Raw genomic sequence first — 25,403 nt, 5'->3', positions numbered from 1 at the left:
AGAGAAGAGCGGGAGCCTCCCTCCATGCCATGGATGCGGAGCGGCCCGAGGAGAAGAAGTGAAGAAGACGCCGGTAGGAGATGCCGGACGAGAACACCGGAGGAAGAACCAGAAGAGCCAGAAGAACCAGAAGAAGAAGAAGATGGAGGAAGAAACCGAAGGAAGATAGAAGATAGAAGAAAGAAGAAAAAAGAAAGAAGAAGCATTTAAATAAAGGAATTGTCAAAAACTGTCTCTTGTCTTTTTAACATTTTTGACAGTTTTTTAGTGAAATGGTAGGGGTACTTTTGCACCCCCTTACCATTACACACAGGGGGGAGGGCCAGGATCTGGGGGTTCCCTTGTTAAAGGAGGCTTCCAGATTCCGATAAGCCCCCCGCCCACAGACCCCCACAACCACCGGCCAGGGTTGTGGGGATGAGGCCCTTGTTCTCATCAACATGGAGACAAGGTGTTTTGGGGGCTACCCCAAAGCACCCTCCCAATGTTGAGGGCATGTGGCCTGGTATGGTTCAGGAGGGGGGCGCTCTCTCATCCCCCCCTCTTTTCCTGCGGCCTGCCAGGTTGCATGCTCGGATAAGGGTCTGGTATGGATTTTTGGGGGGACCCCACGCCATTTTTTTAAAACATTTTGGCGCGGGGTTCCCCTTAAAATCCACACCAGACCTGAAAGGCCTGGTATGAATTTAAGGGGACCCCCCACATCATTTTTTTTTTAAATTTTGGTTCGGGGTTTCCCTGTGGGGAATTCCCATGCCGTTTTTATCAATGAACTTCTATGTGTATTGTCGGACCAGCAATGCATTAATAGCCGAGAGTAGTTTTAAATGACTTTTTTTCCTTTGAAATGTAATTTTGCTGTCAGACTGTTCTAAACACGGGAAACATGCGCCCCTTAACAGGCATACTATAGACACCCCCCAGGTATGAAATTTAAAGGGATATTACACTTTTATTGTTTCACTTTAAGCATTATTAAAATCACTGCTCCCGAAAAAAATGCAGTTTTTAAAACTTTTTTTGCATTGATCCATGTCCCCTGGGGCAGGACCCAGGTCCCCAAACACTTTTTATGACAACAACTTGCATATAAGCCTTTAAAATTAGCACTTTTGATTATTCATGTTCATGTCCCATAGACTTTAACAGTGTTCACGTGTTCGAACGAACTTTTTTCCTGTTCGCATGTTCTGGTGCGAACTGAACAGGGGGGTGTTCCGCTCATCCCTAGCAGAGACAAAGGAACTGACATATAAACTGTATAACAACTAACACATGAGATATTAGATAAGGTCTGGTATAGAAGGGGAAACGAGAAGATCTCATCTACCCAAGATTATTTGCATTTTATATAGAATTTTATTTTATGTGTTCCTTCAATTATGAGTATAATGCCAGCCTATTTAAGCAGATCATCTTCTGTGGTACATGCCATTCTTTGTTTGCTAAGTAACAGGGATAAGCCTTGTTTTATCTACATTCAGAACTGATAATAGTCTCAGAACTTTCTTTTTCCCATCTGTATTTAACAACCAGCTGTTGCATTTAAAATTCCCATTGCTCAAGCATTTAAACGATACGGTATAGCTTATAAAATATTTTGTTTTTTTTTTGTTTTGTTTTGTTTCATAAATGTTTTATTCGGGAAAAATAGAATACAATATTACTATTCATAAGCTGTTCATTGGACAGAAATGGGTAAGCCCACATGAATTTGAAATAGATAACGCACACTAAACTGTCTGCAAATCAATTTAAAACAGAAGAACTTATATATCATCTTAAACATGTAACTTATCCTTAAAACCTTCAATAAAAATTATTATACCGCAAAACAAAAGAACCAGAAAGATAATGAATGCTTTACTCAGCCAATCACTGAACCTGCAGATATATCATGGGTTTAGGTACATTATGAATGAACTTGCTTGTGTTGGAGTGGAAAAATTTGGAAATAAGAGGGAAAAAAGAAAAAGTGTGTGTGTGCGGGGGTGATTTGGTGGTGGGGAAAAGAGTGGGTGGGGGGAGAGGAAGGAGGGGAAAGGGTACCTGCTTTCTCAATACTTTTCAATACTTCATCCCCCACTTGTTCTCCAACATCCCCCACTGCCCGAAGCAAAGCCAGCTCACAACTGCTTGCAGTTGATCTTCTCAGTCAGCCTTCATTTGACATTAAAAGTCCAACTAGCTGCCATAACTAAGATAAGCAGCAGTAATTTTTTAAGTGAATCCAGCAGTAGACATGGGCCAAACACCCCCCCTATTCACTTCACAGCAGAACTCCCAACAGGGGAAGTGTTCTAACTTGAACGGCAAACCCCACTGAAGTCTATGGGAGCCAAAAAGAAAAAAATCAAAAGTGCCCATTTTTAAGGTTTATATGCAAGTAATTGACCTATAAATGAGGTATGGGGGTCAATGTAGTATCAAATGCAAACATGTTTTATATAGGTAAGGGGCAGGGTAACCTGGCTACGTCACCCGGTGGCACCACCCCTTCTGACATCACAGACAGGTGCATGCTGGGCCTGTGACGTCGCAAGGGGTAGGGCCACCAGGTGACATTGCCAGATGGCCCTGCCTCTTACCTATATAAGAACGGTCAAAGCACAGAGGAGGCATTTGGCAGGAGGCTGTCCTAGAAAGCGGAGCGCTTTTTTTTTTTCAGGTTGGCGGGCTGCGTGATTGACAATGGATTTACATCCAGGGATACTATTTTTTTATTTTTTAACCACTTCAATACCAGGCACTTAGACACCTTCACGCCCAGGCCAATTTTCAGCTTTCAGCGCTGTCGCAATTTGAATGACAATTGTGCGGTCATGCAACACTGTACCCAAACACATTTTTTATCATTTTGTTCCCACAAATAGAGCTTTCTTTTGGTGGTATTTGATCACCTCTGCGGTTTTTATTTTTTGCGCAACAAATTAAAAAAGACCGAAAATTTTGAAAAAAAACAAGTTTTTCTTTGTTTCTGTTAAAAATTTTTGGAAATAAGTATGTTTTCTTCTTCAATGACGGGCACTGATATGGCTGCACTGATGGGCACTGATACGGCGGCACTGATGGGCACTGATGAGGTGGCACTGACGGGCACTGATGATAGGCACTGATAGGCGGCACTGATGGGCACTGATTGGTGGCACTGATGGGCACTGATAGGTGGCACTGGTATGCAGCACTGATGGGAACTCATAGGTGGCACCGATGGGCACTCATAGGTGGCACTGATGGGCATTTGTAGGTGGCATTGATGGGTACTTATGGGTGGCACTGATGGGTACTTATTGGTGGCACTGATAGTTGGCACAGATGTGCATGGATGGGCACTGATAGATGGGCACTGATGGGCACGGATGGGCACTGACAGGTGGCATGAATGGACACTGATGGGTGGCACTGATGGCACTGCTTGTTTGCAGTGATGCCCCTAAGGGTGGCATTGCTGGGAATCACTGCAACATAATGGTGCCAATAAGTGCCCATTTGTGGGCACTGATTGGCACAGATTTGGCACACTGGGCACATGTGGATGGCCATGGGGTACATACCTGGCCATCCACATGTTGCCCCTTCCCTGGTGGTCCTAGTAGCGATCCCTGGTGGTCCAGTGTGGTGATCTGAGGGGGGGCTGCTCTGATAAACAATTAGCGCAGACCCCCCTGTCAGGAGAGCCGCCGATCGGCTCTCCTCTACTAGCGTCTGTCAGACGCGAGTGAGGAAAAGCCGATCAACGGCTCTTCCTATTGACATCGTGATCAGCCGTGATTGGACACGGCTGATCACGTGGTAAAGAGCCTCTGCCGGAGGCTCTTTACCAAGATCGGTGTAGCGGTGTGTCAGACTGACACACTGATCCACCGATCACTGCGATGCGCGCCCCCCGTGGGCGCGCAGCGGTATGTTATCCTGTTGGACGTCATATGACGCCCAGTCAGGATAACTGAACCACCGCCTGGCCGTCATCTGCTATGGGCCGGGCCAGAAGTGGTTAATAAAGGACTTGTCAAAAAAAAGTCTCTTGTTTTTATTACTTTTTGACACTTTTTTAGTGAATGGGTAGGGCTACTACGCACCCGATACTCATTCACATAGGGGGGGCACGGGATCTGGGGCCCCCTTGTTAAAGGGGGCTTCCAGATTTTGATAAGCCCCCTGCCTGCAGACCCCCAAAACCACCATCCGCGGTTGTGGGGATGAGGCACTTGTCTCCATCAACATGAGGAGAAAAGCACCCACCCCCCCATGTTGATGGCGTGTGGCCTGGTATGGTTCAAAAGGGGGGGCACTCACTTGTTTTGCCCAATCAGGGTGCAGAATGCACTGTACTCATCTGGGCAAACACTGGGTGAACACACTGCAAATTCGGGTGTTTGGCGAATGGCCAAACAGGCAAATGTTCGGCCCTAACTCATGCTTGGGCCGAACCGTTCGCCCATCCCTATTCAGCATTACTATGTGGAAGTTAATTTTGTGGTCAGTTTTGTAAGTCTATCTTCAGTGATATAGATCAATTCCTCAATCTCTTCCATTTTGCTGAGTCTATGAAGCCATTCTCTTATCATCGGAACCTGATCCGAATGCCAATGGTAAGGGATACACTGTTTAGTGGTGTTAACAATAAACATTGCAAGAAATGTAAAGCATGCTTTTTGGGGTAAAGACATATAGTATAGTAGATATTGCGCTGGGGAATAGTCAAGTGTGTCAGTAGTGACAACTGTAATCATTTCATGTACCTTCCTCCAAAAATGTTGGAGCTTGGAACACACCAACAAGATATGTAGCATTATTCCTTCTTCCCTTTCACAACTCCAGCATACATTGGGGATCAAAGGGGAGAACTTGTACAAAAGAAAAGGGGTTCTATACCAGAGGGTATAAATGTTGTACCCGTTTTCCTAGGTGGGTACTTTTAAGGAGCCCTCATGGATATAAGTGCAAAGTGCAATGGATTCCCATTCTTCTGCAGAGAATTCCAGTCCCTTTCCTTGACGGGTTGGAGTTTGCAGAGAGTTCCCAAAGCAATGATACGTAAAGGGTTAAGATCATGTACCATTGTGGGACTTTCCTGGTATATAATGTCTCCAGCAGAGTGGGGGTTTAGTCCAGAGGAAGGAGGTGCCTTGTGCATTTAAAAAGTGTTTTATCTGTAGATTGTCCATATTGTAACTGTATGTGGTGTAGTAAGGGCATTAACAGCCTCATATGTAAAAAAATTAGCATGTTGAAAAAGGGACGAGTCTAATGTGCCCGTACACACGGTCGGACATTGATCGGACATTCCGACAACAAAATCCTAGGATTTTTTCTGACTGATGTTGGCTCAAACTTGTCTTGCATACACACGGTCACACAAAGTTGTCGGAAAATCCCATGGTTCTGAACGCGGTGACATAAAACACGCACGTTGGGACTATAAACGGAGCAGTAGCCAATAGCTTTCATCTCTTTATTTATTCTGAGCATGCGTGGCACTTTGTGTGTCGGATTTGTGTACACACGATCCGAAATTCCGACAACAGATTTTGTGGTCGGAAAATTTTATAGTCTGCTCTCAAACTTTGTGTGTCGGAAAATCCGATGGAAAATGTGTGATGGAGCCTACACACGGTCGGAATTTCCGACAACAAGGTCCTATCACACATTTTCCGTTGGAAAATCCGACCGTGTGTACGGGGCATTAGACATTTTAATGCCACTGTATAGATTATAGAAACACTGGTGTGAATGCTGGATTCAGGCATAAAGGCATAAAGGCATCAAGGGGCCTGGTGTGAGAATGTCCGAGATAGTTGACTTGATCCAGTAGAAAGTGTTAGGAGAGGGACCTATCAGTAGATTTTTTTTGCTATCTTGGAAACATGTTGTGGTGAGAGCCACAACAATGCCTTCAAGAGTTGAAGGATTAAGGACTTTTCAAGAGAGACCTGTTCTTTGACTTTCTTGTGAAAATTCCAATCTATTATTCGAGTGAGCTGACATGCCCAATAATATTTGTGAAGATCAGGTAGACCAATGCCCCCTTTTTTGCTTTGGCAAGGTAAGGTGCAAGTATTTAATTTTGGGTGTTTGTCTTGCCAGAGAAAGACCATGCATTTTTAACTGAAGGCTGGAAATTAAGGCAAAGGAAGTTGTATCAGGATTGTTTGCATAATGTAGAGCAACCTTGGAAGTATTAGCATGTTTACAAGGGCTGCCTTACTAAACCATGGCATGCTGAATCCTGCCCGACTCTTTAGGTCACGATGTATGGCTACCAGTTCAGGAAGGTCGTTTCTTTGATATAGTTGGATATCAACTGAAATAGCTCAAGATCTTAAATCAGGTGAATAAGGTAGTGTACAAAGAAATGACAACCACCCCAACCACTAACTAGCTATTTAGAGGTTGGGGTGGTTGCCATTTGTTTGTATTCAGTAGTTGGTGAGCTGGTGAGGGGATGCACTGGATACCTTCAGCTGCCATTGATCCCTTGGGTGTTCAGTGCATCACTATACCTTTAAGGAGGGGTGGGCTTCCTTCAGGCATACCTACACTTAATCTATTATCCATTATTATATATGTGCTCCAACTTGGGGGACTCTCAAAATGATTGAGTTAGGACTGCAGTACACTGGGGTGCCATGATATGGCCACTGCAGCCTATGCATTTATTTGCAAATGTGTGCAAACTTAACCCCTTATTTTTAACGTGAACTGTTAGACAGGGTCAATATGTTTTTTTGCAGACTGGCAAGCGAGTTGGGAATTTTTGTTTGTTTTTTGACATGCGCTGCTCTGCCATGTGCTCCTTTCTGCAAAGGCTAGTTATAGGTAGGGATGTTGCCATCTATTTGTATAGTTGGAGAATTGGTGAGGGGATGCACTGAATTCCTTTCGATGCCATTGTGCCCTTGCTGGGTGTTCAGTGCATTCCTATACCTTTAAGGAGGGGAGGGCTTCCTCCAGGCACACCTGACCTAAATCTATCCATTATTATATGTGCTCCAGCTTTGGAGACTCTCAAAATTATAGAGTTAGGACTGCAGTAAACTGGGGTGCCATGATGTGGCTGCTGCAGCTTAAATATTCATTTGCAAACGTGTGAAAACTAAACCTCTTGTTTTTAACGTGAATTGTTAGACAGGGTCAATTCAGATTGTTGCAGGCTGGCTGGTAAGTGAGCTGGGAAGGGGTCCAGACATAGAGTCGAGAATCCACCTAGGAGAGGGTCCAACCTGGCAATGTTTCCAAATACAAGATCTTTACCCAAGAGAGAATGAGCGGAAATAATGTGGAAAGCCACTTACAAGAAGCATACTTCGGTTTGTTTGTTGATTGGATTTGGCCCTTTGGTATGCTTTCTTGAGGACTTTTTTACTGTAGCCCCTCTGACTCAATCGTCCAAAAAGCGCTTTAGCTTCCAGCTCAAAATCCTCCTCCCTGGCGCAGTTTAAATCCAGGGCTCTTAGTAATGATTCCACCACCAAACTCATTACACCCTTTAGTGCTCATCAGGATCAGTTTCGTAATTTGATTGCTCACAATCGGCAATTTCTTGTGGAAGATCCAATACTCTCAAAATATGTCTAATGCCCCGTACACACGGTCGGACTTTGTTCGGACATTCCGACAACAAAATCCTAGGATTTTTTCCGACGGATGTTGGCTCAAACTTGTTTTGCCTACACACGGTCGCACAAAGTTGTCGGAATTTCCGATCGCCAACAATGCGGTGACGTACACCACGTACGACGAGACTAGAAAAGGCCGGTTCAGAACCAAGCGCGGCACCCTTTGGGCTTCTTTTGCTAATCTCGTGTTAGTAAAAGTTTGGTGAGAGACGATTCGCGCTTTTTCAGACTCGTGGCTTTCAGATCGTTTTCTGACGTTCAGTTTGTGCTTGTGGGTTTGTATCTGCTCTTCAGTGCGTGCAGTCAGTTCGTATCGGAGTTTTCTGTGTGATCTTGCCTGCTCGTTGCTGTTTTTCAGGTCGCTCTTCACAGGCCTTGCTGTTCTTCAGTGCGTTCTGTTACTTCGTTCTGAGCAGCCGACCGTTTTCTAGCCATGTTTCATATGCGTACTCCTCGTACAGTTCGTGCTGTGCGGGGGCTTGGTGTTGGGGTCCTGACCTTGACACAAGTCCAACCCATGAACAGGGTGGGGAGGAGTTCATGGACCAAGAATTGGTTGCTTCAGCGTGACCAGTTCTCTCATATGCCTTTGCTCCGTGAGAATAATCCTGATGATTTCAAGAACTTTCTCAGGATGACGGACCCCGTGTTTCACCGTTTGTTGGCTTCGCTGACCCCCTATATCAGCAGGCAGGATACCTGCATGAGGCAAGCCATCACTCCGGAGCAGAGGTTGGTCGCTACCTTGCGGTATTTGGCCGCAGGGAGAAGCCTGCAGGACCTCAAGTTCTCGACAGGCATCTCCCCCCAGGCTCTTCTTTGTGGACATTTACTGCTTGTGTTTGTTTTAGCTGACCCTGACAGAAATGTGTGGAGTCCAGAAAATGTCGTGATTGTGTAACCTTATACAAAGCACTGTTGGCTGTTATTTACTAAATGCAAAGACACTTTTCACTACAAGTGCACTTGCAACTGCACTGAAACAGCACTTGTAGTGCAAAGTGGATTTCCCCTTAGGAAATAACCCCCATTTTCTCATAAAACAACAATTACATCACCCCAAAAGTGTTGTAGTGTTGAGACAATAATCCACACATTCTTGATGAACAATCTTTTTAATACCTGCACAATCACATGTGCATTTACCAAAGGTTTTCCTGACAAACCAACATGTTTGTTGTATACCAATTTTTGTGGTGTCATTATCCAAAATCAAAATGTGCATTTTATAGAAAACAGGCCTGTGTAAAACCAACAAGAAAGACACAAATCTTGATCTTACAAAGTTCACATTTGGTAGAACTGGAAGGCAATATCAGACATGAGTATTTAGGAACTGTGTTTGATATAGCGTTCAGATGGGGGGAAATCACCCCTGGAAAAGCCAAATTTGGAAGATGCACACAAATTTCCCAATGTCAACATGTGCTATCTGCCATCAGGGGGGATCAAGGAATGTGTTTTGGGGGAGAAAGCCCTTCCTCACCGCTACTTTATTATTGAGGAAGGGGTTGCACCCCCAAAACACGTCCATTGATCTCCCGTGATGGCAGATAGCACATGTTGACACACTGTGTGCATCCTCCAAATTTGGCTTTGGGAAAAATCACAAAAACATTTCGCACATTGTAGCACACAAAAGAAGAAAGTGATTTGTCGGGGTTTTAAACTCGCCCCAAAACATCAATGATGTTTTTATATTTTGGAATAACATCATTGATGTTTTGCTTGATGTTTTCCAATTGTAAATTACACCCCATGATCTCCCCGATCAGGATCTGGGCACTTTCGGATGTGAAAGGATCTGGATCCACAACCTCACGATCACCTAAAAAGAGAGGAAACCCAAAATAAATTAGGTTTGCAAAAAAATGCCGCCATCCATCTCTTATCTGAGCCTGTGGTCGCAGACACTCACCTGTTGTGGTAACTACTTCCACCACGTCTTCATCCTCCTGCTCAGCTTGTGTTGGGTGGATTTCCCCTTCTTCCAGAGGGGGGGGGGTCTCTGGTCTCCTCGGATGAGGGGTGTCCTCCGAGTCTTTTCTCCCCTATGTAAAACAAAAATGGTATAATTAGCACACAGATATTTGAGGTCAGAACTATAAAGATGAAACATTGCTTGGAAGTGGGGTACAATTGTCTATTTTAGCCGAGTTCCAAGATGTAGCTTTTTTAGTGTCCTTTGTCAAGCTGCAATACTTTACCTGTTTGGTAAAAGCTTCACAGATGTAGCCCCCCCTATAGTATACAGTGGGGCACCTGTGTGGCCCCCCTAATAAAAATGGTGTTCTTGTGTCCCACACTAGTGCTCCAGTGTCAAGATGTGAAAACAGCTGCTGAGTGTCTTCTCCTTACACACAATCTAGTTTGCATTTCATTCTAGTAACAAAGCCATCTACACAACCCAATTCTTTGAAGACAAGTATAGGGCGTCAAAATGGTGGCCAAATGCATATGGCCTAAACAATGGTATTTTATCGTCCGAAATAACAATGTGTGATCCGAACGAATAATGTGCCCATGAACATGAAAGTTGCCATTTTAAACTGTACAACAGTTCCTAAAAGCACATGGAGCAGCACGAACGTAATAAACACAAAAAGAATAGGAACACAGCACAACTACTTACTTTTTTGCAGCACTCTCCGGATCTTTCTGTACTGCTCATGTTCTCGTAATTTCAGGTCCAACCACCGCTTCCTGAGCTGATCTTTCGATCGTCGTACCCCGAATTTCCGGTGCAGACTCCTGACCACTTTCGCCATGATCTTGGCCTTTCTGACATTGGGGTTGGGGTAAGGCCCATACTTTCCATCATAGTCGGCCTTCTTCAGGATGTCCACCATCTCCAACATCTCCCCAAAGGACATATTTGAGTCCTTTAATCTCCTTCTGGATCGGGACGTTTCAGGCTCCAGCCTTTCCTCCTCCTCCTCCTCCTCGTTGCTGTACTTAGCACTATCCTGCTGTCTCTCCGCCATGTGCTCTTCCTCCACTGCGCCGAATGAAAAGGGGCGGGGACTAGACTAGAAAGAACGTCAGGGGCGGGCGGAGTTATACGCATGCGCAGTGTGTATAAATCGTAATGCGCGCGTCTTACGTACGATCTGTGAGCGGAGGAAGGAGCATTGGAGACGCCGATCGTGCTAACGAAGGTAGGATCTAAACTTGGGCCTATACTGCTTCGAAATGGAAGCCTATATTGTAACAAGATTAGGGGAGTTTGGCCTGACATTAGGGTTTGTCTTGTGTTGTGTCTTGCAGAGAAAATGGATGGGTTCAACGACCACAATTTCCTGCCCCTGTTCATAGACAAGTACAGGGAGCTGCCCTGTCTGTGGCAAGTGAGACACCCCCACTATAATCACAAACAGAAGAGGCAGGCAGCGCTGGAGAAACTGCTGGAGTTGGTGAAGCCGGTGGTCCCCACAGCAACCATCCCCTATTTAAAAGCTAAAATTAGTGGCCTGAGGAGCACTTATCTTAGGGAGCGCAAGAAGGTCACGGATTCCCAGAGGTCCGGAGCTGCAGCAGATGACATTTATGTCCCCAGGCTGTGGAACTATGAGAGACTGCGATTTCTGTCAGACCACACTGAAGTCAGGGAATCCCTCTCCACTCTTCCTTCCACTCTTCCTTCCACCCCAGCCGAGGCTTCCGATGTCCAACCTGGGCCTTCCAGCCAGGAAGAAGTGGAGGAGCCCAGCTGGAGTCAGGTATAGCATTCTTCTACAGATTTCTGGTCAATAAATAAATGATGTTTATTAGATGTTATTATTGATCACTAATTGCTGATTAAAAAAAGTGCTTTACATATCAATAGACAGTAGTGGGCACCCAAAATTGGGACAAGAATGAAAAATGCTGGGCTCAGAAGGATAGTCTGTTATATTTGTTAACATTCAATTTGCAGCAGTCAGGAGGTGAAAATTGTGTGTGATTGATGAATAAAAAACTAAAACTGTGTCCCTTTTTCATACACAGGAAGACCTCAGCCAGGAGGAGGCTGTGGAATGTGGCAGCCAGGAGGAGGCGGGGATTATTAGTGTCAGCCAGGAGGAGACGGGGATTAGTGGCAGCCAGGAGGAGGCGGGGCTAAGTGTCAGCCAAGAGAAGCCTGGGACCAGTCGCAGCCTGACTGAGTCTCAGGTCCCTCCCCTCCGCCTGCCATATAAACGAGCCAGGAAGGCCACTCCGAGTCCCGTGCAGGATTCAGCATACAGGCTGATCCAGGAGGCTTCGGCGTCCCTCAGAGCCTTCCCCAGTCCTGAAGAGGCCTTTGCCTGCATGGCTGCCACAAAATTGCAGTGCATGCAGGAGGGCCAACGCAAGATCTCTGAGGACCTGATTTATAAAGTCCTTCGTAAGGGGTTGAGTGGGGAACTGACACACAAGACGGATGTCATTGAGAGGGACGATCCTCCTCCTCCTCCTCCTCCTGCTGCCACAACTCCACCACCACAGCCAAAGCCTGTAAGGAAGCGTGGAAAGAAGACCAAAGAGTGATGACCCTGGGTTCAGTCTGGTCTGACAGAAGATGCAGTCTCTTGTATGACCACAGCCTGGGGACACAGATGTCATCTGCTGCTTTCCGGATCTCTGGGACTTCTGGACCAGACTGCCCTCCCTTAGATAAGGACTCCTCAGGCCACCAATTTTGCTTTTAAATAATTGATGTGTGCCCTGGGGGTCCAAGGCTTCACCCACTTCTGCAGTTTCTCCAGCGTTGCCTCCCTCTTTGTTTAGTTGTGAGCCCTTAATAAAAATTTTTTAGGGAAATTCTACTCTCCTGTGTGTGTTTTCATCCAAAAAGGACAGTTTGTTGGTGACGATTCAGGTACATTTCTAAAGTACAATGTGAAATTAACAAGGGACAACAACACCAAATAATCTCCTACAGATTAAATAGAACAACATATTAGTGGTGTTGTGGGAACTTGTCACCAAAAACACACACAAACATTTTCGGGAGTACAAATAAAAATCACCAAAAAAAAAAAAAAAAATAAAAAAGAGAAACACAAAAAAAGAATCTACATTAAAGTCCAAAAATAACAAAAAATTTTGTTGTCAGATGTGAGAAATCTAAATATATTGAGGGAATCCCGATAAATAGTAACGAAATAAGTTTGTGAGAAGTGTGTGTGAATATGAGCATCAAAACTACTTAATTCTTGTCACATTATAAAGAAGAAGAGAGTGCGCTGTATTAAACCATTTTGAACATTGCAGCGTGACGAAAGTGCTGTATCCATTCCGAATGCTACGTTTACCAGAACGAGCTGTCCCGTGTCGGAATTTCTTCTGAGCATGCGTGGCACTTTGTGCGTTGGAACAGGCCACACGTGGTCGGAATTGACGCGATCGGATTTTGTTGTCGGAAAATTTTATCTCCTGCTGTCCAACTTTGTGTGTCGGAAAATCCGATGGAAAATGTCCAATGGAGCCCACACACGGTCGGAATTTCCGACAACACACTCCGATCGGACAATGTCCATCGGAAAATCCGACCGTGTGTACGGGGCATAAGACTGCCCCAAAATTGTTTATAGGAAATCATGCTCTGTCAGGGATAGTGTGGTACATAGTCATTATCTGTCACCAGATCCCTTAGAAGGAGCAGTGGGTGGCAAGGCACATATAGATGTGGAAATTGTGATCAATGTCCCTGGGTCACGGAGTGTGAAGGTTGTTCATTACCGAGGCGAGGATACCATAAGTCTAGGACATATGCTGACTGTTGCACCATAGGTGTAGTATACTTAGCTACCTGCACCTGTGGTGCGTTTTATATTGGTAAGACCAAACACACATTTGCGAGATGCACTAAGGACCATCTATATTATCTCGATGCAGGCCTACTATACACACCCATTTGTAAACATGTAGGTTTAAATCATAGCTATGACCCTACATTTATTTCATTTTTTGTGCTGAAAGTAATTCCTGAAATGGAAAGGGGAGGTGATTTTGATAAGAAAATCTTTCAACAAGAAGCTAAATGGATGTATAATCAAAGAGCAACTAGTCCGCCTGGTATGAATACTCTCCTTTAAACCGTTCCTCTAAATAATGTAATGCTCACTGATATCTGGACCATGTATTTTTTCCTTCAAAAAATGTACTCTATAACACCAAGGTGAATGCGTGTTTGTTGTTTCTAAAAATAATATTCTCCATACATCCAATTCATTACACTTGAAGACTGTTGGTACTGTCTTAGTATGTTTTTATATCACTATTGCAAATATGTCAATTATGTATTGGTAGATATGCTGTGATCGTATCACCATTGGGAGCGAGCTGATCCCCTGGCGCTTTAGGTTATTGTTTGGACGTTCAGGGCCCCTGGTGGATGGGGAGGTTTTTCTCTCTCCTCGGTTACTATCCACTGTTAACATCTAGTGGGTGGCTGCGCCTGCACTCTGTGTCCTGGATTAATTGTCATATGACTGGGGGACCAGAGCATGCACACTGGCAGGGGCACCCGCACCAGAAGTGAGGTCATCACTCCGTTTTTGGCTCATTCACTTCCTGTTGGGATCACATTTTTAAGCAGAGCGTTTGTATGGTGGTAATGTGGGGATGCATACCATCATTACAGCGTGAGGAGTGTGGCTATATCAAGGTGCTTTTGTACCCAATCTTTTGGCCTCTTTTGGGGTCCTTTCCTGCCTGGTTACCTTGAGGTATTGTCATATTTATTCTGCCTAATAATCTTAACCACTTCACGACTGGCCACTGTATATATACGTCATTTTTTTAAAGATGGATATCTCGGTAACGGCAGCAGCTGCTGCCACAACCGAGGTATCCATCTTTAGGGCCGGCGTTTCTGTACACGATAATGGTGGTCTCTGCGGCAGGTTCGCCGCAAGATCACCGTTATCGGCGGCGGGAGAGGTGCCACCCCCCTCCCGCCGCTCTCCCGCGCCCTCCGCCGCTTACCGGAGCCGTCGGTAGCGGCGGAGGAGATCGGGACCTGTCACCGCTGAGGTACTGAGACGAGTGAGGCCAAGATGGCCCCCACCCGTCTCTATACCATGTGACGGCCGGAGCGACGTCATTACGTCGGCTCCGCCTACTTCTCTTAAAGGCACAATTTTTTTTGTGTCATTTTTTAAACGACTTTTTTTTTTTTTTTTTTTTTTTTTAGTCTAAATATGAGATCTGAGGACTTTTTCACCCCAGATCTCATATTTAAGAGGACCTGTCATGCTTTTTTCTATTACAAGGGATGTTTACATTCCTTGTAATAGGAATAAAAGTGATCCAAATTTTTTTTTTTTTTAAAACAGTGAAAAAATAAATAAAATAAAGTAAAATAAATAATAAAAAAAAAAAAAATTTAAAGCGCCCTGTCCCGACGAGCTCGCGCGCAGAAGCGAACGCATACGTGAGTAGCGCTCGCATATGAAAACGGTGGTCAAACCACACATGTGAGGTATCGCCGCGACCGGTAGAGCAAGAGCAATAATTCTAGCCCTAGACCTCCTCTGTAACACAAAACATGCAACCTGTAGAATTTTTTTAAACGTCGCCTATGGAGATTTTTAAGGGTAAAAGTTTGACGCTATTCCACGAGCGGGCGCAATTTTGAAGCGTGACATGTTGGGTATCAATTTACTTGGCGTAACATTATCTTTCACAATATAAAAAAAAATTGGGCTAACTTTACTATTGTCTTATTTTTTTATTCAAAAAAGTGAATTTTTTCCAAAAAAAGTGCGCTTATAAGACCGCTGCGCAAATACGGTGCAAAAAAAAGTATTGCAATGACCGCCATTTTATTCTCTAGGGTGTTAGAAAAAAAACAATATATAATGTTTGGGGGTTCTAAGTAATTTTCTAGCAAAAAAACCTGTTTTAAACATGTAAACACCTAAAATCCAAAACGAGGCTGGTCTTTAAGTGGGTACCTAGATGTTTCTTTTATTTTATCTGGCAATATATATTTAATGGGCTTATCTTTCCCTTGAGCCCCTATATCAATGCTATAGGTGTCATTTGTTACTCTAATGAGGATTATTATGTTTTTTCATCCTAAGATATATAGTGTATTTATTTTTCTATTCTTGCCCTAAGCCCCTTTTTTCATCTAATTAAGTGATGGGATTGTGACCCTTCTGGGTAAGAGGGTATTTTTAAGATATGGGCTAGTGGGGTGGCTTTATTCATACCCCACACCATAATCTATATTGTTAATTGCCGCATTCTGCTCCTCATTTGTTTACCATTGTGGTCATGAATATATAAATATATGTGTATATATATATATACATATTTCCCTAAACGATATTATGTGTTTTTTTTAGACCAACGCTGGTTTTGTTTATTTCAAGCCCTTTATGCGGTCCAATGTCCATCAGACCAAGCGGTTGAATCTGGATTTACCGCCTTTCTATTGCGGGGGGTGTCATCCTCGCTCCTTCTTTGGTGTTACGCTCATTAGAGTATCAATACTACAAATTTTGGTGAGCACTTATATTTATATGCATATAATTTTTCTATAAATGTGAATACAATAATAAAAATTGTTGTTGGTACTAATGTTATTTCTTTATAATTTACACAATGTTATAGATGTATGCGGAGCTGCCTTGAAGAAGCAGATAACAAGTCTGCTAAATGCGTCAGCTTTCTGCATATACAAGCATCTATTTGTATCCTGTGTATTAAGTATCAACTATGATTTGACTAATTATGACTAAATGTCTTTGCTGTACTGATTACTGGTCTCTTTTATGACCAAAATGTCATTACTGTGAACTTTTAATTGATTAATTTTTGTAATAAATATAATATTTTTTATGAACATTGTTTTGTTGTTGTGTTTACCTTGGTGACAGTTCCATACACATCCTTAAAAATCCCATCACCTGTTGAGGGAGTGGTGTATTCTCTCTAATTTTCTTCCATATTAATCTAGGATGTGGATGTGTCCGACTGTCTCTAGAAACTGTCCAACATACTGTGTATATATATATATATATATATATATATATATATATATATATATATATAGAGCCCCCTTTAAAGGTGGATCTAAATCATGGCTTTGGGGCATCCAGGCCCTGTGTACGCTTTTGAAATCGATCGTGGAGCTCAGTGGCCACACTAAGTGATAGTTAAAAATAGAGAAAACTGTTTGTTCCAGTGCAGGTGGTTCCCTCTTTTCTAGGATACCTCTGACTTGCACGTTTGCAAGTTCTCCAAGTGGCGGTGCATCTCCAGGAGTTGCATGAGATGTATATCAGATGAACATTGTACTTGTTTAATTGCTACCCCATGCAAGGAGATTGCCTTTTCCACAACACCCAGTTATGCCTCCACCACCTGTATATCGGTGCAAAGCTTGGATATTGCAGCCGAGATTGTTGATTTAACAGCCACCACTTTATGTGGATCCAACAGGATAGGCAACTTGGCAGAGTGTAGGTTATCTCACCTTCTCCCACAATGTGTTCTGAATCACTGCTCAGTGAACATATAGTTGTGTCTGGGAGGCCATGAGGCCATGTGACTGTCAGGGTGCTGTGTCCTGACCAGCACCAGAGTATTTCTACAAAGTTAAATAGCCAAATCTTGAGACACCTGAGTTGCTGACATACTCCTGCTAATTTTCCCCACTCTGACAATCATAGAAAGCCCCAATGTAGCCGTTGCAGGACCTCAGTGTGCAGGAGCTCCAAGACTTAGTGGCCATCTTAGACCAGAGCCAGACCACGCCACATTGTTATTTAAAATATTATTAATGTCACATCATTGTGGGATAACACTTTATATTGATCTAAACAGACTCTGTAATCACATGAATTTACAAGCAGAAATGGAATTTACATACCTCGACTTTCATGTCCCAACACTTCAGTGTTTGGATGCTGAAGAGATGGCATGAACTGCGGCTGAACCACCATGTGGTTTACGTGCTCCATGTAATTGGAATTATGCAAAATATTAACCTACATAAGAAAAAATACCAATATTATTTTGCTGTATTTGGAATGCTGTTAAAATGTTATGTTTCACATATATATGACATCCTTTCTGTTATATGGATATATACTGGCTTTTTAAGGTTTTGAGAATATGTAATACATCCAGTATGTTTTCTAGGCAGTTAGGTTTTTGATTTCTTTTTCTTTCTTTTACTTGCAATGCCAGTGCATATAAAAGAAGTATTTGTTTCCTAGCTAACAGCATCTCTTCCAAAAAATGTTAAGGTCATATTGCAGATCTCTTAGATTGTAAGCTCTAAGGAGCAGGGCCCTCTGATTCCTACTGTATTAAAGTGTATTGTATTTGTACTGTCTACCCTCAAGTTGTAAAGCGCTATGTAAACTGTTGGCGCTATATAAATCCTGTATAATAATAATAATAATAATTTTTTTACTCCATGGTGCCATAAAAAATTGATGGGTTAGCAATTCACCTCAGGGTGTAGTCCTCGTAAATAGTTTAGCAATGTGCACAGGTGGGTGCCAGTCCCTTTTAGATGCGAAAAAAAAGTAATTTATTAACTCTCACTCAAAACGCCAGAGAGAGAGAGTAAGAGCACAAAACACCCATGGACTAGCAAACTCAAGAAGTGGGGTACTTACAGACTTCACAGACGGAGAACCTTTAAGCTGACCTGGTCCAAGTTTCCTATCCAAGCTTCTCTGGCCTCTCAAAGCATCTGAAGTTTCTTCATGGCTCCTCAATGCCCAGGTTACCCAAGCTAGGCCTGAAACTTAGGCATTTGTCCAGCCACATGGTCATGTTCTCAGGCAGCAGGCCTAAGAGGATTCAAAAGGCAAACACATCCCTCATATAGGCAGGAGGTCCAGCAGGAAAACTTATTTCCCAAGGTCACTCCCAGAATATTTATACCCTCCTGCAGCCTACACCACTGGCAATAAACCTCCTAATGGATGGCGAGTGAGAGATAGGTATTCCTAGCTCTGATTAGTGCAACCTCTCACACTTTAGCCAGAGGTACCAGTGTCCCCTACTGGCAGCAGGTGGGAATTACAAGTAACCAGAGCCAATGAGAAACCTACAGAAGCTGAACTATCAATTCAACTAAGCTGACCGCAGGTTATCACCACTAAATTTAAATAGACACATCTGCTTAAGACAGGGTGACACACAAAAACATCACTGAGTGAAAATATGCAGACTATACACAATGCAAAATGTGCAGTGTGTCCACAAAATCCCCATGGATTCAGCTCAACGATTGGAGTAGGAAAACATTTCAGGGCTTCTTTACTCACTTTTATTTAAATGTAAAGGTTCCGTATATCAGAATTCCCACAAAGGGGACTTCTGGCTACATAGCAGCTCACCTCAAGATTCATAGCTCTGAGCCTAGAATACAGATTCTCAACCCAGAACACTATGGTGTTCACACAGTGCTCCTGCAGTCACCTGTCAGTGCAGACAGACAGACAGACTTCCTTCATGTGTCCATACTGGTTTCTATCACCAGAACCTACTCTTCAGAAGAGTGGATTCCTTAAACATAGTCGGCCCCTGTACAAAAGGGCTGTGCACACTCGCAAAATCAGGATTTTGGTTGCTAGTAAAATGTTGATGCAAAGTTTAAAGTCTCATCCTGTCCAATACTCTGCAAAGCTTCCAGACTCTAGGACCTTGACCAAGTTTTACCAAAGCTGGAGACAACTGCCAAACCAGTTTTCTTCTGTCAAACTACATACCCTGGAGCATATATCCAGGGCTTCTTTTTCATCAGAAACACAAGGGAATGCAGTCCTAACACCTCTAGCACTGAAATAATGTAATGGAAATGGGGGTTGGGGTTGCTGAAGGGTTTATTGATGATTGATGCTGGCAGCTGGGAGATCTATTGCCATTGGGGGGGAATTTATTGTTGTGGGGGGGTCTTTTGGTGCTGGGAAGGTCAATTGTTGTGTGTGTGTGTGTGTGTGTGTGTGAGGGGGTATTATGTTGCTAGGGGGCAATTGCTACTGGAAGGGATCCACTGTTGATGGAGGGAGGGGTCTGTTGTTGCTGGCTGCTGGAGGGTCTGTTGATGTTGATGCTGACAGCTGGAAGATTTATTGTTGCTGACAGAGGTCTATTGCTGGAGTGGATCTATTGTTGCTGGGGGTTGTTGTGGGGGGCTATTGTTGTGGGGGAATCTATTGTTCCTGATTGCAAGGGATCTATTTTCCTGCTTGTTAGCATTAACATATTCCAAATTCCATATACATTTCTTAACACTACAAAATGATACTTGGTTCTGTATTCTCTAAAATGGGCAGTACTGAGAGGTGTGAAGGGGGTAGGAATGGGCCGAACTTCCCCCTGTTCGGTTCACAGTAGAACTCCGGAACAGGGGAAATGTTCTAACTCAAACAGCGAGCCCCATTGAAGTCTATGGGAGCCGAACAGGAAAAATCAGAAGGGCCCATTTTGCAGGCTTATATGCAAGTAATTGGCCATAAAAAAGGGTATGGGGGTATGGGTACTGCCCTGGGGGACATGTATTAATATTTATCTATTTTTTTAAACAATCTGTTTTTCAGGAGCAGTGATTTTAATGATGCTTAAAGTGCAATGAAAATTAAAAATTCCTTTAAATATCATGCCTGGGGGCCCCTCTTAATGTGCTTGTAAAGTGGCACATTTGTATATACAGAACATGCTACAGCAAAACTGACATTTCTAATGAAAAAAATACCATTTAAAATGACTCGCAGTTACAATTGACGGCACCCGGCTATTAAAACATAAAGAAAAAAATGGCGTAGGGTCACCCTCCCCAGTCCATACCAGACCCTTATCCAAGCATGCAGCTTGGCAGGTCAGGAAAAGGCACCTGCTCACCCACCCTCCTGAACCATACCAGGCCACATGCCCTCAACATGGGGCTGGGTGCTTTGGGGCAGGTGGTAAATGCATCCCCCACCCCAAAGCACTTTGTCCCCATGTTGATGGGGACAAGGGTCTCTTCCCAACAACCCTGGGCTGTGGTTGTCAGGGTCTGTGGGTGGGGGGCTTATCAGAATCTGGAAGCCCCATTTAACAAGGGGGCCCCCAGTTCCCACCTCCCTCCCATGTGAATGGATATTGGGTACATCGTCCCTCTACCCATTCACCAAAAAAGTGTCAAAAAGTACAAAAAACAGGAGACAGTTTTTAACAAATCCTTTATAAAAAAAGAAAAAAAAAAGGTCCCTCAATGTAAATCCACTGTCAGTCATGACGGAACCGAAAAATAGGTGCTTCTGCCTTCTGGGGGGCCTCCCAGCCGACTGCTCTCCCTGCACTTTGACAGCTCCTACATAAGCAGGGAAGGGGGAACCCAGTTACGTCATACCCATTCACGTGGGGGGGGCGGCATCTGGGAGCCCCCTTGTTAAAGGGGGCTTCCAGATTCCAATAAGCCCCCCACCCCCACCCACAGACCCCGTCAACCACAGCCCAGGGTTGTCGGGAAGAGGCCCTTATCCCCATCAACATGGGGACAAGGTGCTTTGGGGTGGGGGCGCAGAGCCCAAAAGCAACCACCCCCCATGTTGAGGGCATATGGCCTTGTATGGTTCAGGAAGAGGGGAGCGCTCACTCACCCCCCCTTTTCCTGACCTGCCAGGCTGCATGCTTGGATAAGGGTCTGGTATGGATTTTGGGGGAGACACCACACTGATTTTTTAAAAATTTTGGCATGGGTTTCCCCTTAAAATTCATACTAGACTCGAAGGGCCTGATATGGACTTTCTTCATTTTTAAATAGCCCAGTGTCGGCAATTGTAAAGTCATTTTAAATGGGATTTTTTTCTTTAGAAAAGTCAGTTTAGCTGCAGCATGTTCTGTGCATGCTACAAATGCACCAATATACAGGCACATTAAGGGGGACCCCCAGGCACGATATTTAAATTAATTTTTCATTTTCATTGTTGCACTTTAAGCATCATCAAAATGAAAAAACAATAGTTTAAAAGAAAAAAATCAAATCAAATAAATATATATATATATATATATATATATATATATATATATATATATATATATAGATATAGATATAGATATAGATATAGATACATGTCCCCCCGGGCAGTACCCAGACCCCCATACCCCTTTTATGGCCAATTACTTGCAAATAATGTTGTGGTTTTTTAGGCACTTTTTTTTATTCAGTTGTCAGCGGGGAAACCCATTGACAGTTGATGACTCCCAGCCCCATTCCTTAACAACCACCTTACACTGTGCTCTGATTGGGCAACGCTTTGCCCAATCAGGGCACAGAATGCACTGTGTGGTGCCTAGTGCATTGCAGGTTGTTCGTTGGGGCGAACACCCTGCAAATTCGGGTGTTCGGTAAATGACCGAACAGGCAAATGTTCGACCCGAACTCATGCTAGGGCCGAACCATTCGCCCATCCCTAGTACGGGGTAGAACCAAGTGACAGTGCCCATGGTGGGTAAGGGGTGGAGAGAAGGGGTGACTCAGAAGGGGGGAGTACCTGCACCTATTCTCTGAGAAAAAGCCTTGCACTTATCACTTAATTAATATTTCTATAGCATCTGTCTCTCTGGGCACTCAAAGAGCTTTAATCTTCTGCTGGGGCAGATGGTGAGACCATTTTGGGCATGATTAGTAGAATATCATATTCTGCCAACATTGCAATATGTATTGTATATGGGTAAATAAATAAATGCCATGCTAAAATATCAATAATAACAAATGCATAGATTATAAATGCATAATAAACACAGGGTCCCAAAAAAAAGGAACAGAAGTCCTCCAAAAAAATAGCTGTGATGAAAATTGTTCCAAGAAAAGTGAAGCTTGCGAAGAAAATCTTGGTGCACATCTGTTTTTACAGGCGCCTAATAATACTTGTGGCTTTGTAAGTAGTTTGTACATGTTTAATTAAAAAATGCTCATACGGTTTTACACTATGTGACTCTTCCGGCTTTTTTTTCATGTTTGCACTGGTTAAATCCATTTGCGGAGGAGGTGTTTATAAGGATTTGACGGTGATCCCTAAGATGCCTTTTCCCTTCAACAGGGACCATTGAAATTCATATGCTCTTTTTGACTCTTGTTATTATCAGAGTCCATCAACTCTGGTAATGCCGCGTACACACACGGTTGGACATTCCAACACAAAGTCCGATGGGAGCTTTTCATCGTATATTCCGACCATTTGTATGCCCCATTGGACTTTCTCTGTCGAAAATTCAGACGGACTTAGATAGAGAACATGTTTTATATTTTTCCGACGGAACAAATTCCTATCAGGAAAACCGCTCGTCTGTATGCTGTTCCGACGTACCAAAAATTACGCATGCTCTGAAGCAAGTACAATACGTCGTATGCGTTGTCCTGTCATATGTGTTGTACGTCACCGCATTCTTGACGGTCAGAATTTGGTGTGACCGTGTGTATGCAAGACAGCTTGAGCGTAATTCCTTCGGAATTCTGTCGGAATTCAGTCGGAAAAACCTTCAGAGTTTAGTTCCTATTGCACACTGAGATGGTGGAGCACTTGGAAGTTTTATGGTGTACACCAATTTTCATCACAGATATTTTTGGGGGGACTTCTGATCCTTTTTTGGGATTATCTCTTTGTTTATTCTGCATTTATCATATGCATTTGTTATCACTGATATTTAATGCAGAATTTATTTACTATTTGTACACAATTTATATTGATTGTTATGCCGGCTGCTTGTATGCTTTTCGGTGCGATTTCAATTTTTTTTTATTTATTAATATGTGCTGTAAATGGGTGTTTAACAGGAAATAGAAAAATATTGAAATTAGCTAAAAAAAATTTAAATAATTGAAATAAAAAAAAAATGCATCTGGTTGCTAGATTGGAGATTCAATAGTTTGGGGGCAGACAGTGGCTCTATGCAATACATCTAATTTTCTCAAAGGCACACACAGCTGTCTTTTCCTTTATCCATATCATCTTTAAATATGGCTCCTACCAGGTAGATGCCACCACACTGTATAGTGAAATCAGAAGTGTTTTAGCCTCTACTTCAAGTTTTGCCTGCAAGGTGTATTTTGACCATTGGGGGGGTGGTGATCATAATGTTTTTATGTGTATGTGTTCCTGTTTTGTGTACATTTACAAATGTGCTACATAAAGGTTACATTCATACCTATTTTTTAACAGTATATGGTCTGTCTTAGCTATGTGTTGCCATTATAAGGTGATTTCTATTTATTATATTTGTATTAATTTCTATGTTTTCATATATTACCTATAGATATACATTACCTCAAGATTAAATTCATTACTTGTATAACGCCCATTTAATTCAGAGCATTTGACTTTAAACTTTCGGCCAAAGATAGCAGCAGAATCCCAGTGACGATAGCGGATTTGCTGCAGGGCCTCTTCATAGTTTTTCATTGTGTCTACACCTGAAAAATTAAGGAATTCCAAAGTCATGATTGATAAAATAAACACTGTAAAACAAACTTACAAACAGCCTTATAAAAAATAAATAACTAAATATGTTACAGTGGTTCTGAAGCCTAAATAGTTTTTACTTTGCTTTCTCTGCAGTAAGAGAAAAACTGTTTAGATAACTGTATTGCCTCCTCACCCCCCCCCCCCTTTATATTTACCTGAACCCTCACTTGATCCAGTGTTTTGCCCATTTGTAGGGCCCTTCCCCTGTACTCACAGGCTTTGCTGAATCAGTGGGAGCCATTGGCTCCCGCTGCTGTAAGTAAAATATGATGACGAGGGAGCGGGGCATAGACTTGGTGTATCACAATAGGAAGTGGCTTCCTGTGATGGCACACTGAGAGGAGGAGGAACCAGGAACTTGGGGGTCCCAAGAAGAGAAGGATCAGGACCTCTTTGTGCAATTCCATAAGTTTTTTTTTTTATTACTTTACAATCCCTTTAAGTGTTGCTCATTTATGGTGCTTTATATTCTTAATCACAAAATAAAATAAGTAAGGAGCCTCTTATAGAACCAACCATGGTGGCTATTAGAAGACTGCACATAAGAAGGTCTTGCTTTGCAGGTTTTCTGTAGCAGATAAAACCTGTTACTAATATATGTTTCACATCATTCTTTACATACCATAGATTGAATAGCCCTTGGTTGAATTGGTGGCATCAAGATGTTTCCCTTGCAGTATACTGTGATCCAGCTCCAGACATTCCTGTTTGGTGTTCAGCTCATCTCCCATAACCAAGACATCACAGAAATCCAAATGATGTAGAGTTTCCTCCACTACCACTGAACCTGCACCTGGGGACAAGAACATACAAAAATACAATTAGGATAAAATGTCAATGCTTGCCGTACAAAATATACAAAACAATATTAAGCTGATAAGAAAACTATACAGAGCTATGATTGATATAATCTTTATTCACTGGTTACATTATATTTTAAAAGACTGGCTCAACCAAATTGATACTGTAGTTTTAGTGAGGCTGGAAAGTTAAACTGTCTATTTTTTTTTTTTATTTCTAAGGACATAAATCTGTGCTTTCACAGTTCAGTACACTTGCTATGGCCATTCTTCCTATTGGATTCCTATTAGGTTTATGCTTTTGAGAATTGAAATGCTGAATAGGATGCTGAAACATGCTAAGGTGGATGAGAACACACAAAATCCCCAGTTAAAGTTGGTAATTATGGCAGGAAGATCTCACTGTTGGAGCATCCAAGACAAATAAGTAGCCAGAAGAAGCTGGCTCAGTCCACCAGACTCCAACTAAAATATTGATTTTGGGTGGACTGGTCCTTTAAGATATCTTGCATTAAGGGAGTCTTTCTCAACGTTTTTAC

The 25,403-nt window shown here is 43.0% G+C and overlaps 1 protein-coding gene across 1 annotated transcript in view; it reads right to left on the bottom strand.

Moving 5' to 3' along the window:
• CLSTN2 (calsyntenin 2) overlaps window positions 1-25,403 on the bottom strand; it is a 1,488,165-nt gene that overhangs the window by 23,008 nt on the left and 1,439,754 nt on the right. Inside the window, exons 13-15 of the mRNA XM_073625925.1 lie at window positions 24,687-24,857; window positions 23,867-24,012; window positions 17,467-17,584 (exon numbers count right to left, since the gene is read on the bottom strand). Coding sequence (XP_073482026.1) covers window positions 17,467-17,584; window positions 23,867-24,012; window positions 24,687-24,857 — 435 coding nt within the window. The remainder of the gene's footprint in view (window positions 1-17,466; window positions 17,585-23,866; window positions 24,013-24,686; window positions 24,858-25,403) is intronic.

Source organism: Aquarana catesbeiana, linkage group LG04 (genome assembly GCF_042186555.1).
Source record: "Aquarana catesbeiana isolate 2022-GZ linkage group LG04, ASM4218655v1, whole genome shotgun sequence".
Classification (NCBI taxonomy): Eukaryota; Metazoa; Chordata; class Amphibia; order Anura; family Ranidae; genus Aquarana; species Aquarana catesbeiana.
This window is presented reverse-complemented; position numbering and strand designations above follow the sequence as displayed.